Raw genomic sequence first — 13,773 nt, 5'->3', positions numbered from 1 at the left:
CAATGCCATATGTCATTTATACCTCAATAAAACTGGGGGAGACAAAATCACAAAAATCTCAAGCAAAAAGAAATCACTTATGAGCAGTTGGGAGAATAGATAGAGAATGTGGGATGGCAGAGGCACCATTTATGGAAATCATTCACCATTTATGAAGAAAAGTTGAGCTATGATAGAGGCAGTTTGGATAGAAAAAAATTAATGGATTTGAGATGTTTTTAGGATGAAAATGTAAAAGAATCCAGTGCTGTATTAAATGTTTCAAGGGAGTTGAAGGTGTCAAGAATCATTTGTAAGTTTTAAGTTACTCCACCACGTGTGTGGAAGTAATCGTTGCTAGGTTAGGAAGCATTAATAAAGACCAGGTTTGAGTGTAGAAGGGAATAAACACACTTAGACCTGTTGATTTTGTAGACATCAAATTATTTTGGATTATTTCATAATATATTTGAATTAGAATTATCTCAGAGATGTTAAGAAGGCAGTTTAATGTATTGCCCTGTATCTAAGAAGATAGCTTATATGTGGAGACATAATTTGGGAGTCATCTAATTGCCCATTGATGGTATGTTTATTAGTGTGCCTAGGAGTACCTAGCGAGAGAGAAAGCATATATATTCTTGAAGTACTCCTTCACAAAGGACCTATTAGAGAACAACGAGTTTGTAAAGAAGAAATAGCCATAGAAATAGAAAACTTAAGAGATATTATAGAAGCTAATGGAAGAGAAGGTATTCAGAAGAGGGGTGCATCATTGGATTTTATTGTAGCAGAAAAGTCAAGAAAAGGGATTTACTATATCATTTTAGAGACAGAAGAGCCATTATTGCTCTTTGTAATATCTATTTATATTGAATGAGGGGAAACCAGATGGGGTGCAAGGGAAAAAAACTGGAAACTCAGGAAATTTTCAGGGTTCATTAATTGTTTGAAACTAGATCTCTCTTCCATGGAATTGTGTCCTTCTATACATTCTTACATTGTGTGCATGCATGTATGCTAAGTTGCTTCAGTCATGTCCGACTCTGTGCACCCCTATGGACTGTAGCCCATCAGGCTCCTCTGTCCATGGGACTCTCCAGGCAAGAATACTGGAGTGGGTTGCCATGCCCTCCTCCAGGGAATCTTCCTGACCCAGAGATCGAACCCACATCACTTACGTCTCCTGCATTGGCAGGTGGGCTTCCCTGTTGGCTCAGACTGTAAAGAATCCACCTGCAATGTGGGAGACCTGGGTTTGATCCCTGGGTTAGGAACATCCCCTGGAGAAGTGAATGGCTACCCATTCCAGTATTCTTGCCTGGAGGATTCCGTGGATAGAGGAGCCTGGCAGGCTAACAACCCATGGGGTCACAAAGAGTTGGATACGACTGAACCACTAAAGCACAGCACACCACAGCACCACCTTGGAAGCCCTTCACATATATCTGCAGTTCACATAATGTAAATCGCTGTTTTGGCTTAAGGCTTCCCTGGTGACTCAGACGGTAAATAATCTTCCTGCAATGTGGGAGACCTAGGTTCAGTCCCTGGGTTGGGAAGATCCCCTGGAGGACGGCGTGGCAACCCACTCCAGTTTTCTTGCCTGGAGAATCCCCATGGTCAGAGGAGCCTGGCAAGCTATAGTCTGTGGGATCAGAAAGACTTGGACATGACTCAGCAACTAAGCATAGCACATTTTGTTGTTGTTCTGGGACTGTTTTCTACAGTCAAATAAATGAATGTTTTATGTAGGAAATCCCCAGCATCATCTAGCTGCTGGGTTTATGTTGTATCAGTAATTTTGGATTTTCCCCATATTTTGACAAATACCATTTGTAGGCGCTCACCTAATGTGTGACTTTGGATGTTAGGCATACTTAAAGGGAATACCTTCACAATCTAGCTTAAATTCAGTCCTGGATGAAGCAAGTGCCTATGAAACATGGCTATCATTTATTATCCCGGTATCAATTGCAAGATTTTCTTAGTTATTCTTTCTGGCTCTTTAATATAAATTATGAAGTTATAGGTGACCCTGTAAAATCATGAACTATGAAGTAAAAGTAGGAGCTTGCTTCACTTTGGATATTATTAATTCAAAACACAATTAGATTCTAACAGTCTTAATTATAATTATTTTGTGTCTGTCCAGTCTTATAAATTGCCTGTATTTGTTCTCAAGTCTCTCAGGTTTATCTGCTATTATTTCTTGGAAACATTAACAAGTTTTTATGATGATTACAATATGATGTTCAGTCTAGATGAAAATGTATTATAGAATTGGCAAAAAGTCAGAAGGAGCTTCATTCCGGTATGATGTTTATGTGCTCCCATTACCGGTGCTGTTGTTATAAATTTGACATTAAAGGAGATCCTCTTAATCTGTACATCATCAGACCTGAAGATCACCTTTAAAGAGGAAATGTTTGAAAACTAAATTTTAGTTTTGCTAGTTGGAGAAAAACCCTCAATAAAGCTTTCCACCACCGTTCCTTTACATCTGGTTGAGCTTATTTATGAATTTTAGCTCACTCATCCAATACTCCAGGAAGCTTTTACTGAGCTCTTTGGCTGGCGTAGATGCCTTTTTTTTTTGGTGGCTTAGCATCTTGATCATATTTGTTATAGAACTTTTCATATTGAAACCTTATCATTATCTGTCTTTCCCACTGAGCGTTCTTGGAAAGAATGGACCTTTCTGATCCATTTTTGTAACTCCAGTGTGTAGCAGGCTGCAGTCACATAATAGGAGCTTAATTGAATCATATTTAAGCATAGAATAGTCATAATACTATTTAGGATTTTCTAGAGGATCATTTCATTATGCAAAAATCTTGAAATGGAAATTTTCAGTTCTGTAAATAAGCGGCAGAAAGCAGAGTGTACATGCTCCCATCCTCACAGTCTCAATTGCTCCTTTTACTGACTTCTCTCTGCCAGTGCAGCATATTTATTTGAAACTTTTGATAATAGAAATAAAATGTTATAGATGGAAAAAGCTGGAGAGAATCTAGTCCATGGATCCCTGTCATTTAATGACTGCATTGCTGTGTTTCCACTCCCTTTCCAATGGACTTGCATTTGGATCAGCTTTTTCTCTCAGTATAGTGGAGATATTTTTTGGTTTTGGTTTTGTTTGTTTGTTGTTTTGGTTTGCCCTTGCCCATTCGGTATGCATTCCACCTTCTTCTGGTAACAGTAACCCATTGCTTATTCAGTGTCCTGATCTAAGGGAGGGCAAAGGATTCATACCTGTTTCTATACTTTGATCTTTGTGCCTCTTTTGTAACTAGCTTACATTACATGGAGAAGGAAATGGCAATCCACTCCAGTATTCATGCCTGGAAAATCTCATGGACCGAGGAGCCTGGTGGGCTGCAGTCCATGGGGTCACAAAGAGTCAGACACGACTGAGCAACTTCACTTACATTAGAAAAATACATACATGTGTTTGATTTTCCCTCAGTTAGAATGTGAATTCAGGAAAGGAGTAGTTTAATCTCTGTATTTACTCTACTCTGTCTTCCTATTTCTACCCATGTTTTTCCTCAACATTTATTTATAGTACTAAGTCATGAATGACCAATCACCAAAAGCTGACTATAAGCATTAATTATCAATTTAAAGTGATGTCTGGGTCTTTCAGATCTTATGGTTTGGATTCAATGAATGTGATAAAATACATAGTCTATATAAGAAGCCCCACAGATCCTCATCAGCTAGGTTCTAAGCTATATATAAATTGTGAAAGTGAAAGTCACTCAGTCCTGTCTGACTCTTTGCGACCCATGGACTATAGAGTTCATGGAATTCTCCAGGCCAGAATTCTGGAGTGGGTAATCTTTCCCTTCTCCAGGGGATCTTCTCAACCCAGGAATCGAACCCAGGTCTCCCGCATTGCAGGCAGACTCTTTGCTAGCTTAGCCACAAGGGAAGCCCACATAAATTATATGTATAATCAAATTATGGCCTATTTGCATATTAATCTTACTTTTCAAGTTAACAAATGTTCAAAATGATTTAAATTATGCCAGGTTAGTTTAAGAATGCCCATTTAGTCTGTGAAATGTTAGACTCCATTAGATTAAAGAAAAAGAACGTGAAAGTAACCTCTTTGAAACCAGAATTCTAATTGGAAACCTTAAGATTTCAAAACAAGAATCTGTGTTCTGAATTTCTGTTGCATGTGCTTGGATGGGTAACCTCCCTCAGACTTGCTTTCTTCTTTAGCCTCTTTCCCTCAAGGATTTAAAAGAAAAACTAAAACGAAATATCAGTTCACTAAAGCAGGCACCCTGCCCCAAGGTTTGGCAAAATGCATCCTGTCTTACTGTGTCTTCTGAGGCATCTGCAAGGGAAAAAAAAATCAGTTTACTAAAGTCAGCCCCTCTGGCCAAAGTCTTTCTTACTTCCAAATAATGAATTCTAAATGGAAAGGAAAAAAGAGTAGAATACCAGCATCTTGTTAAAAGTTTCCAAAATTTTATGAAAGCAAAAATAAAAAAATAAATTGTACTGAAAGAACTGGTAAAAAACAACTTGCAAAGTGATCACAGTTACTACTTGAGGGCTGTGAAGTGCTCATCTCATCAAATGATATTTCTCTGCAAATGCTCCATAAGTTGCCCAGGTGATGGCAATAACAAAAGTCTTATTCTTAAAGGTTTTATTTGCAGATATATTTTGAACAGAGTTTAGCAGGACAGAGATAGTCCAAGTAGGAAATAAAATCTGGATTTTTCAGAAACAAGGATGAAAGGATTATTCTGCAGCACTCAATATTCCAATCTAAATGTGGATTTGATCCGAATTAACTTCTGGAATAGACCATTACTGCCCTAATTTTTGACCAGTAGCTGAAAACAATTTTCATGAAAAGTAGAGACACTTTCAAAATTAAAATGTGGTTGATATCTAAAAGTTAAATATTAATATTTTAATTTTTCTCTACTTTTACGTGAATATGAATAAATACTTAAAGACAGGAATACCTTGCACGTTTTTATTTCAAGATTTAAATGAAAGTTTCACATTATGCAAAGAGGGGTCATTGATGCAACTCTAATGGCCATTTAAGAATCATACAATCTTTCTGCTCATAGAGTGTTTAATGAATAAAAAGGTAGATAGGGAAAAACATACACACAAAATATTAAAACTGTAGAAGTCAGATTCACATAGTAAAGGCTAGAGTTAATTGCTGAGAGTGTTAAGATACCCCCAGGCTTACCACACACTCTATACTCCCTGAGTCATATGTTGCAAGTCCCCACAAGGAAGTGATTTAGTTTGCAAGATGCCTCCTGGAGCTATTAAACTATTTAAAATGAGTACAGTGATGTAACAGCATTGAGAACCAGAGACATCCTTTGGTGTTCCCCAAAGTGCGTTCTGGAAAACACTAATATGGAAATATGCTCCAGAGGAAGAAAGCGTGCTGGCTCAACTAAGTTTGGAAATCTCCACATGGCATTCCTCTCAGAGAATCACTGTATGCGTTAGCACCATACAGGTTTGGGAAATACTTCAGTAAAAAAGAGTTTGACTTTATTACCTGCATATTTACCAAATTTAGATGACACTGAAGTCGTTTAAATAAATAACACTCACTAGCATCAAACAGAGATACTGAAATAGGCATATCTTTAGGGAAATGCTGATAGAAGGTTACTTTACTACTGAAATCAGTGTCAGGCAAGTTAAAAGATATATTATGTATTCCAGTCACTGGATTGGGATATTATTCTTTTAAAGTTTAGAAAATAAATTCTCACATTCCGGTTTCTATGTCAAGTTCTGAGAGTTCCATTGGCATGAGGTGGATGCTCATCTTTACATGCCTTTGCAACCAAAAGAACTGTGGTCTAGTGCTGCAGAGCAAAGGACTGGATACAGAAATTTGAAGACTGCAGAAACAAGGGACTGGCATGTTTTAAGATCTTGATTGGGTGAACTATCCAAGTTCTAATCATTCATCATTAACATTTGCATTATTCCCTTGCAAACTCTTCCCCACACCAGAGTAATGTCTAAGGTGCAATGTTGACCCCATAACTCATGTTCCTAATGTCTCTCAATGGCTCATTTTCTAGATAAAATTTTCAAAGTTTCTGGAATTTATTAAAACCACATTCTTTTTCTTTAAAAAGAAACCACTCTTTCCTTTCCAAGATTAAGTTGGATAAATGCTACACATTTCTCCAGATGTTTCAGTTTACTGAATCCATAGACTCTTTTAGCTGGACCTGACTCTACAACAACCTACAAGCCTTGGAATGCACTTAATATAAAATCTTTTGGGAGTAAGCACAGCAGCTTCCTTTCTGACATTAATACATTGCCTAAAATAACAAGGTCACTTATTTCCAATGTTTGAAATGGATCGTAATGTAAAAATAACATGGAACTTTGCTGGATCTACTAGAGTTTAAGGGCTTCCCTGGTGGCTCAGCAGTAAAGAATCTGCCTGCAATGTGGCATACTTAGATTTGATCCCCGGGTTGGGAAGATCCCCTGGAGGAGGAAATCGCAACCCACTAAAGTTTAATAAAAAAACAAGATAAAGTTTAACAGAAAACAGTCATGCCATTGACTTGTAGTATGGCGTGGAGAAGAGCCCCCAACCTCTGTGTAACAGTTTTGTTCTGTTATACGTAACTATCAGAAAGGGAGAAAATGAGGATAGTTGAGAGTGCTTTGTGACTAAAGAAAATATAATGGGCACTTCAGGAGAGAAGCACATTAATGTAATCAGTTACATAAAAGGAATTGCCTGAATGAACACTATGGTTATTCTGAGGATGGATAGAATTGAATCCTTTCAGCATTCTATATAAGATAGAAATAGTCTGCTCACTTTGGCTGTGAGAAGTACCTGAGGGAGAATATATACGTTCTATCCCTTCACTCTTCAAGCACCATTTGCCATTTGAGGGCATTGGCTGGCAAGTTGTCCAGTCTGTCATTTCTCCCTCCTGGCACAATAATCCACCACTGTAATCTGCCTTTGTGTTTGTTCAGGTGACATTCATTTGTGTCACTTTTAGGCTTAATAAAGTGACATAATCCACACCCTTAAACAAATGGCTGCACCATCCATCGATTGAGTAACTCAGGAGGCGATATCATTACATATGAAGTAGACAATTGTTCAACATTTCCATCAGGGGCACTGCTTCATGCAGGTTCCCAGATCTCCTGTTAGAAAAAGGCTGAAGGCTTAATTGTGATGGGTGACACCACATCGTGTACACTTAATCCCTCCTTGAGCAGCCTAATTTTCTGAGAAATACATAAATGAACAAAGACACTGCCAATTTGGTGCATTTTTTGCGTCAGTGTTCTGAAGTCGTTGACGAAGAGTAGAAGAGTAGAAATAAAAGGTGGAAATAAAAGTGTTGCAGTTGAGTAATGGAGTCTAGGAGCCTTAGCTTTGAAAGCATATTATTCGTTATACAGCAGAACACCCGTGTTACTAGTGCTTTTAATGTTTTTAAATGCTACCAAATGTTTCGTTGACTAACCTATTCCCAGGGGTTCCGTATAACTCTTTCAGGTCACTCAGGTACTGCTTTCTAAATTACCGTGGTGGTGAATTCAATTACTGCTGTACTCTTTCAGTGGCCTAAAAGAATAAATGGTCTTCCTAAAATGTTTTTCTCTTTGGAAAGGTCTAGAGTGTTAGGGCTGAATAGGACCTTAGAGATGATCTGATTCAGTGTTCCATAAACTTGTCTGATGACAAGATTCTCCTGAGAACTTGTTTTCAAAAATATAGATTCTCAGGCTTCTTCCCTGGATACTCTGTTACAATATATTTGACATGGGGCCCAGGAATCTACATTTTGTGATGAAGATTCCAAATAACTAAGGCGGGTTTGGGAAAAGCCAAATTAGTTCCACTTTTTAATTTTATGGATGAAGAAGCAGATGCCTAGATAGATTAAATGATTCATCTAAATTATACTGCACAGAATATTTTGAAAAATTGAGATTATTTCAGGACAAAAGTTGTGATGGGCAACTTACATGCATCTCATAGTAGAAAATGTATTTTCTTAAAATTTAAGCCTTCTTTATTGAATAGAACAGTGCTATTTAGAAGATTGTGACAGTAGTGATGGAAGACACTTGACTGCATACGACAGTGGTTCTCAAGAATGATTTTGCCCCACAGGTGACATTTGGCAATGTCTGGAGATACACTTTGGTGTCACAGCTAAAGAAAAAGAGGTACTACTCGTATGTAGTGTATAGAGACAGAGATGCTACTAAACACACTGCCACACACAAGACATCCTCCTACAGCAAAGAAGTACGTGGACCACCGTGTCAATAGTGTCCAAGTTGGGAAACCCTGGTATTAATTGCTTCTTGAGCATTATCTCCCTTTGAGATACTTAATAGGCCTATCCGGGCACATTTGAGAAGTAGGATACAGTTTCCAATTTTCTTCCTGAAATTAGATAGAAAGTCTTATACCAAAGTTAAGCAGGTCATTTATTGACCCATGTCAGGCTATTCTTAGGCTGGGTGAAATTCTTTTTTTTTTTTTTAATTTTAGGACGATACAGTAAAATCCTTTTAGGATTCTTCGTCTTTCGTCTACTCAAATATCTAGACCTGTCATTCCTAGTACACCTCAATTATGTCTGCTTTGACCTTTCTGCATTCTGTATCTAGATCACCCAAATTCTAATTCCATGGGATCAGCTAAAAGCTACAGTGTCAATGTCTGCTGAGTTTTAACAGAAATTGAGACAGTTTGGGGCATAATCTTAACCTAAAAGCTAAAGTGAATAGAATACAAATTTACTTAGAGTAACTTATTTTCAAATCAGTATGATTTTTTCCCCTAATATGTCTCAATTTTATCTCCTCTCTGTCGTCAGTACTTAATTCAGATACTCATCATCTTTTTAGTAAACCATTGAAAGAAACACTTAACTAACCTCTTAACTTTTCTGCCACTTTTGCTGTTTTCTTACCATTTTTTCACCTAATCTAATTTGTAAAGTGCTTTTTCCTCCAGATTTTCCCCCACCTTAAAATTTTCCTGATTAAACCAATAGGTAGTTTCTCCCCATCAGTAGAATGTTTCTCAATTGTGGATTACATATGGAATCTTTATAAAGAGGAAAGAAATCATTTTATCTCAGCTGATATCTACTTAATTTGATTGTAATATCATGTATTTATGTATAAACATAAAATCAAATTCTTCTTTATGTTTAACGTTTAACACAACTATGAAACCAAAACAAATTTTCAAATTAAAAATGAACCAAACTATTCAACAAATAAAATTCAAATTTGCAATATAACTCAGTAAGACAGTTAATATTGTCTTGAAACTAAAGCATTGCTTTCAGTGGCCTTGTGTTCGTTATTTTCAAGTGCCTGTGCTATATGGTAAGCTGTGGTGTGACTGTTCATCTAATTCTTTATTCTGTCCCTGAAATCAGTGCATTATTTAAATATAAAACCTGCCTCTATTCTTTTCATATTAGCCCAGGACAGATAAATGTACACTAGTGCAATTGAAATGCAAAACAAGGATAAACACAGGTACTAGAAATTGATACATCAGCCAGTTCTCATATTATTTTCTTGTATTTATTTATATTGTATTATTATAAAGGGAAAAATCACAGAATTAAGAATTCTTGTAAATTACAGGAAAGGCTTTGTGTTTGAGCACTGTTTCCTCAACAATGGGAAAGACTGACCTATAGAAGTGAGTCCAGATGCCACAGCAAGGCATGTAAAGTCTTCAGTATCCACTGCTGTTCTTTTTTCATCCCTCCAGGCTCATCCATGGTATTTGCTGTTTTAGTACTTATTACTTAGTGTTACAGAGCTCATCAGACTGCCTTGCTCCCATATTATTTCACCTCTCTGTGCTTTTGCTTGTGGTACTTGGTCTACATTTTTTTCCTACCAGTTTTGTTTTTTATGTTTCTTAATCATCGTTCAGATCAAGCCTAGATATCTTTTCCTCTAAAACCATTTCTAGAACCCCGGGGTGAAATGTACCTCTCCTCTGTGGATTAAGGGTACCCAGTGACCTTCCCTAAACTGTCTCCTCCCTTGTGACAGTGCTCTGTCCATCACCTCCCTCTATCAGAGCTACAATAAGAGTAGGGATGGTGCCACTAGCCCAGGTCCTGTCATACCAGGAATCACTCCAGAAATATATGCATGCATGTATGCATGTATGTATAGTAAGCTGAAGTGACCCATTTTAAACTGAAGACCCATCTCTGGTAACCAGGCTAGCTTTTGTTTCTTTTGTTTGTTTCCAATGCTCAGAATTGAATGTACTTTAAGAAAACATGGCATAGTTGAAAATGCACAGTATTTAAAATCAAAGGACTTGATTTCACATCTTGCCCTGTCATTTATTCTTGTGTGTAAGATGGAGATAATCACCATCTCACACTCTTTTTGTGGATGTGCAAAATTTTGGCATAATATTTGGCAAACAGGCATATATGCAATAAATGTTCGTTTCTTTCCTATGTTATTGCTTTACTTCTTTTTATGGGCTGTAGGTATTTAAAATTGTTATTGTTACCAGTGAAGTTTCAGATTTATATACCTCCTTATTACAGTTAGATTGAGGACCACTGTTAGTTACATTTTCCTGCACTGTGCTTCTGCTTTACTGTATAAAATAGATGGGACAATCCATCTTTCCTTTTCATCCTCACAGGATACCTCACTCCCTGTAACTATTTATATTTATTCAGAACATATTTTTTTTCTTTTATTGCCACAGGCATGAGAGAACCTCTACTTTGTTCTTATTACCTAGAAAAATCTGTCTTCTTCCTTCTCTTTGTAGTCCATTTTCATCAAAAAGCATCTACTTTGAGAAGCATTCTCTTTACCGGCATTGTATTTTTGAATTTTCCTTTTTTATGCTTTCATACAGTTATGAGAATCTATAGCTTCAGTTCTTTGGGTAATAGACTTAAGGCTCTTAGATAACACAAAATTTATTGTAAAAGTAAGTCATGTGGAGTTCAGCAAGATGAAAAATTTCTCTAATCAGTAGGTTCCCAGCTCTTACATGTGTTTTGTAAACAAAAATAGATCAAAGGTAGATATGAAAGCAACTGATTCTGATTTAGCTGATGCTTACAAGGAAAAACAAAGAATGAAAAGGTGGCAGTTTTTTTATTATAGAATGAAATGACTGTAACTACATAAAGCTACAGAAAGCATTCCTAATATGAAATTCTTAATAATGGACACTTATTGGTACAAGAAAATTCAAACTAGATGGAAAAAAGTGTCACAGATCTGGTGATAGCCAGAGGATGAACTAAGCAGCAGAGGGATACAACCAAGTGTCACTAGAGACAAAGTATTTGAGTTTCAACTTAACATTGAGAGGATAGGAATAGTGAAACCAATTTGTCATAGAGCAGCAGGCATGAGTTGATGACCCACAGGACATGCCTATTATCACGAATTATTCTCTGGTTCCGTGCCTTCTTAGAGACTGAAAGCTCTGTGGCGCAAGCGCTTTTGTATTGTATTAAGGCTGCACCTGTCATACTCTGATCCATTTCACCTTCAACCAACTCTCTGAACGCCACTCAGACTAAAACTGCAGTGCTTTTTGGTGAAGAGAGTCATGACTAACAGAAAAAAAAAAAAAAAAAAAAGCTATGAATACTTGAAACATCAGAGGAAATGCATTTGGTTCTGTTTTTACCCTGTTTGTCACAGTCATGAAGAGTACCACTTTACCATCTGGTAGGAAATAAAAGAGAACCTTAGGGTCTTGTTTTCTAAGTTGGGAATAAAATAATTTGAGTTGGAAAATCTCAGTGAACAGTTGAAAGTTCACAAGTACTGACCTCAGGCCCTTTTGTATCCATGTTGCCTGCATTTGGGGTTCAGTTAACGTATGTCATTGCTAGAGACTGAGCACTGTTTGACAGCTTGCACAGAGAAGAGAAATTAATAGAAGGGACTCCTCCATGCATTTCTGCTTCTATACCTCTTTTCAGTGTAACTATCTGTTTGAAAAATTAGAATTATTAGGGCTATTATGGTCATGTACATCTGATTTCATGATTTGGGGTCTTGTTCTCAGTTGGTTTTAACTTCTTATGAGAATACCAATGTTCATTTATATTTCAGATTGACTCAAAAATGTTCTTTCTTAATTTTCATGTCAGCTACTGGGTATGCAAAATTACATTCTTTGTTCTTGAAGATTTTCAGATTACTGGAGGAGAATATAAAGATAATTCTTTAAGAGAATGACAAGACGAGCCATCGGCTGTAAGAAAATATTTGCAAAAGACATATATGATAAAAGACTGTAGATTCATTGCAACAAATCTAACAAATGTGCTATGCTGGTGCAGGATGGTAAAGGCACAGGTTATATGGAGACTTTATACTTTCTATTCAATTTTTTGTGAATCTAAAACTAAAGAACTTAAGTTTGTTTTAAAAATGATTAAACCAATGCATCATGCCAGATGGTATGAAAGAAGGGTTGTAAGAAGTGTAGAAGCCCAGAGAAGAAGGGCTTATTCAGCCTAGAGGGGTTTCAAGAAGACTTCATAGAACCGATGGCCTTTAGACCAGGATTTAAAGGTAAATAGAAGTTGCCCTGTAGCAAAGTGCAAGGCAAGAATTACAGGTAGAGGAGAAGAAATGAGGAGGTTTCGAAGGGAAGAAAGGAGCAAGAAAAAAAAGAGATATGACATACTTGTGAATGCCTTTTAATTCTGACTGAAATTAGAGTTTTACTGTAGACATAGGCAGGTCATTGGACTAGTGTGGCATGTTGGAAATCTAAGCCATTTTATCAGCTGGACATTTTTGTCTCAGTTTGCCATTGAAGAAATTAAGGCAAAAAGAACTATATGAACTGCCCAAGTTCATATAGCTGGTCAGTGGCAGAGCTAAGACTCAGATCCAGACATCATGAAAACTCAGCTGCCTGACCACACTGCAGGAGATGGTGTGGGTAAAACCTTCAAACTGGGAAGAACTAAATGTAGGTCAGATGTCATTGCCCATTTTTTGTTTTTGCAGGTTTCTTCACAAGGAAATAGACCAGCAGCTTCAATCAACTTCAGTTCTGTCATACCTTCATGATGTTTCCCTTGGTCAGAAATGCACTAAGTAGTCTCAGGATCCGAAGGATTCAACAAATTAGACAGAGTCACTCGAAACACTCACCAGATTTTCATGACAAATACGGTGATATCCTACTAGCCAGTGGAACCTCTTTCTGTCTTGTTACATGGGTATTTCTAGTCACACAGATTGGCATACAGTGGGGCTGTTCCCCTGTTGGCAGAGTCACCCCACAAGAGTGGAATGAAGAGTAGCCATCACAGTTACTGTAAAACAGAATTGTTTCAAGGTCAATTTGTTCTTTAAGCACTCTGCTGCTCATTAAACTATAGCATAATTGAAGAAATAAAATGCATGTGAAACTGTTGAAAAGTCATTGAAAATAGTCATTATTGTGCGTGAAAGCAAGGCAGTAGTGGTATGTATAGATTCCAGGGCATTATGAAGAATAAATATGTGAAAGTAGAATTAATGAAACATGTACTTTTCTGGTTTAATAATTTACATATCCTTCAGCAGATATACATACATAGGTACTTTACAGAGGGGCTTCCCAGTGGCACTAGTGGTAAAGAATCTCCCTGCCAAATCCAGGAGCTGCAGGAGACTTGGGTTTCATCCCTGAGTCTGGAAGATCCCTGGAAGAAGAAATGGCAACCCACTCCCATATTCTTGCTGGAA

General features: G+C 37.2%; 2 protein-coding genes across 2 annotated transcripts in view; both read left to right on the top strand.

Moving 5' to 3' along the window:
* GABRA4 (gamma-aminobutyric acid type A receptor subunit alpha4) overlaps nucleotides 1-13,124 on the top strand; it is a 238,179-nt gene extending 225,055 nt beyond the window's left edge. The window contains exon 11 of the mRNA XM_070791382.1: nucleotides 13,048-13,124. The gene's annotated coding sequence lies outside the window, so the exon portion shown is untranslated. The remainder of the gene's footprint in view (nucleotides 1-13,047) is intronic.
* On the top strand, nucleotides 13,107-13,569 carry COX7B2 (cytochrome c oxidase subunit 7B2). Its single transcript, XM_070791384.1, has one exon. It carries the CDS (start codon nucleotides 13,107-13,109, stop codon nucleotides 13,344-13,346), a length of 240 nt encoding a protein of 79 aa, XP_070647485.1. The 3' UTR covers nucleotides 13,347-13,569.
* The last annotated feature ends 204 nt before the right edge of the window (nucleotides 13,570-13,773 follow it).

This window comes from Bos indicus, chromosome 6, assembly GCF_029378745.1.
Source record: "Bos indicus isolate NIAB-ARS_2022 breed Sahiwal x Tharparkar chromosome 6, NIAB-ARS_B.indTharparkar_mat_pri_1.0, whole genome shotgun sequence".
Classification (NCBI taxonomy): domain Eukaryota; kingdom Metazoa; phylum Chordata; class Mammalia; order Artiodactyla; family Bovidae; genus Bos; species Bos indicus.
The sequence above is the reverse complement of the archived record's forward strand: the minus strand, read 5'-3'. Positions and strand labels throughout refer to the sequence as shown.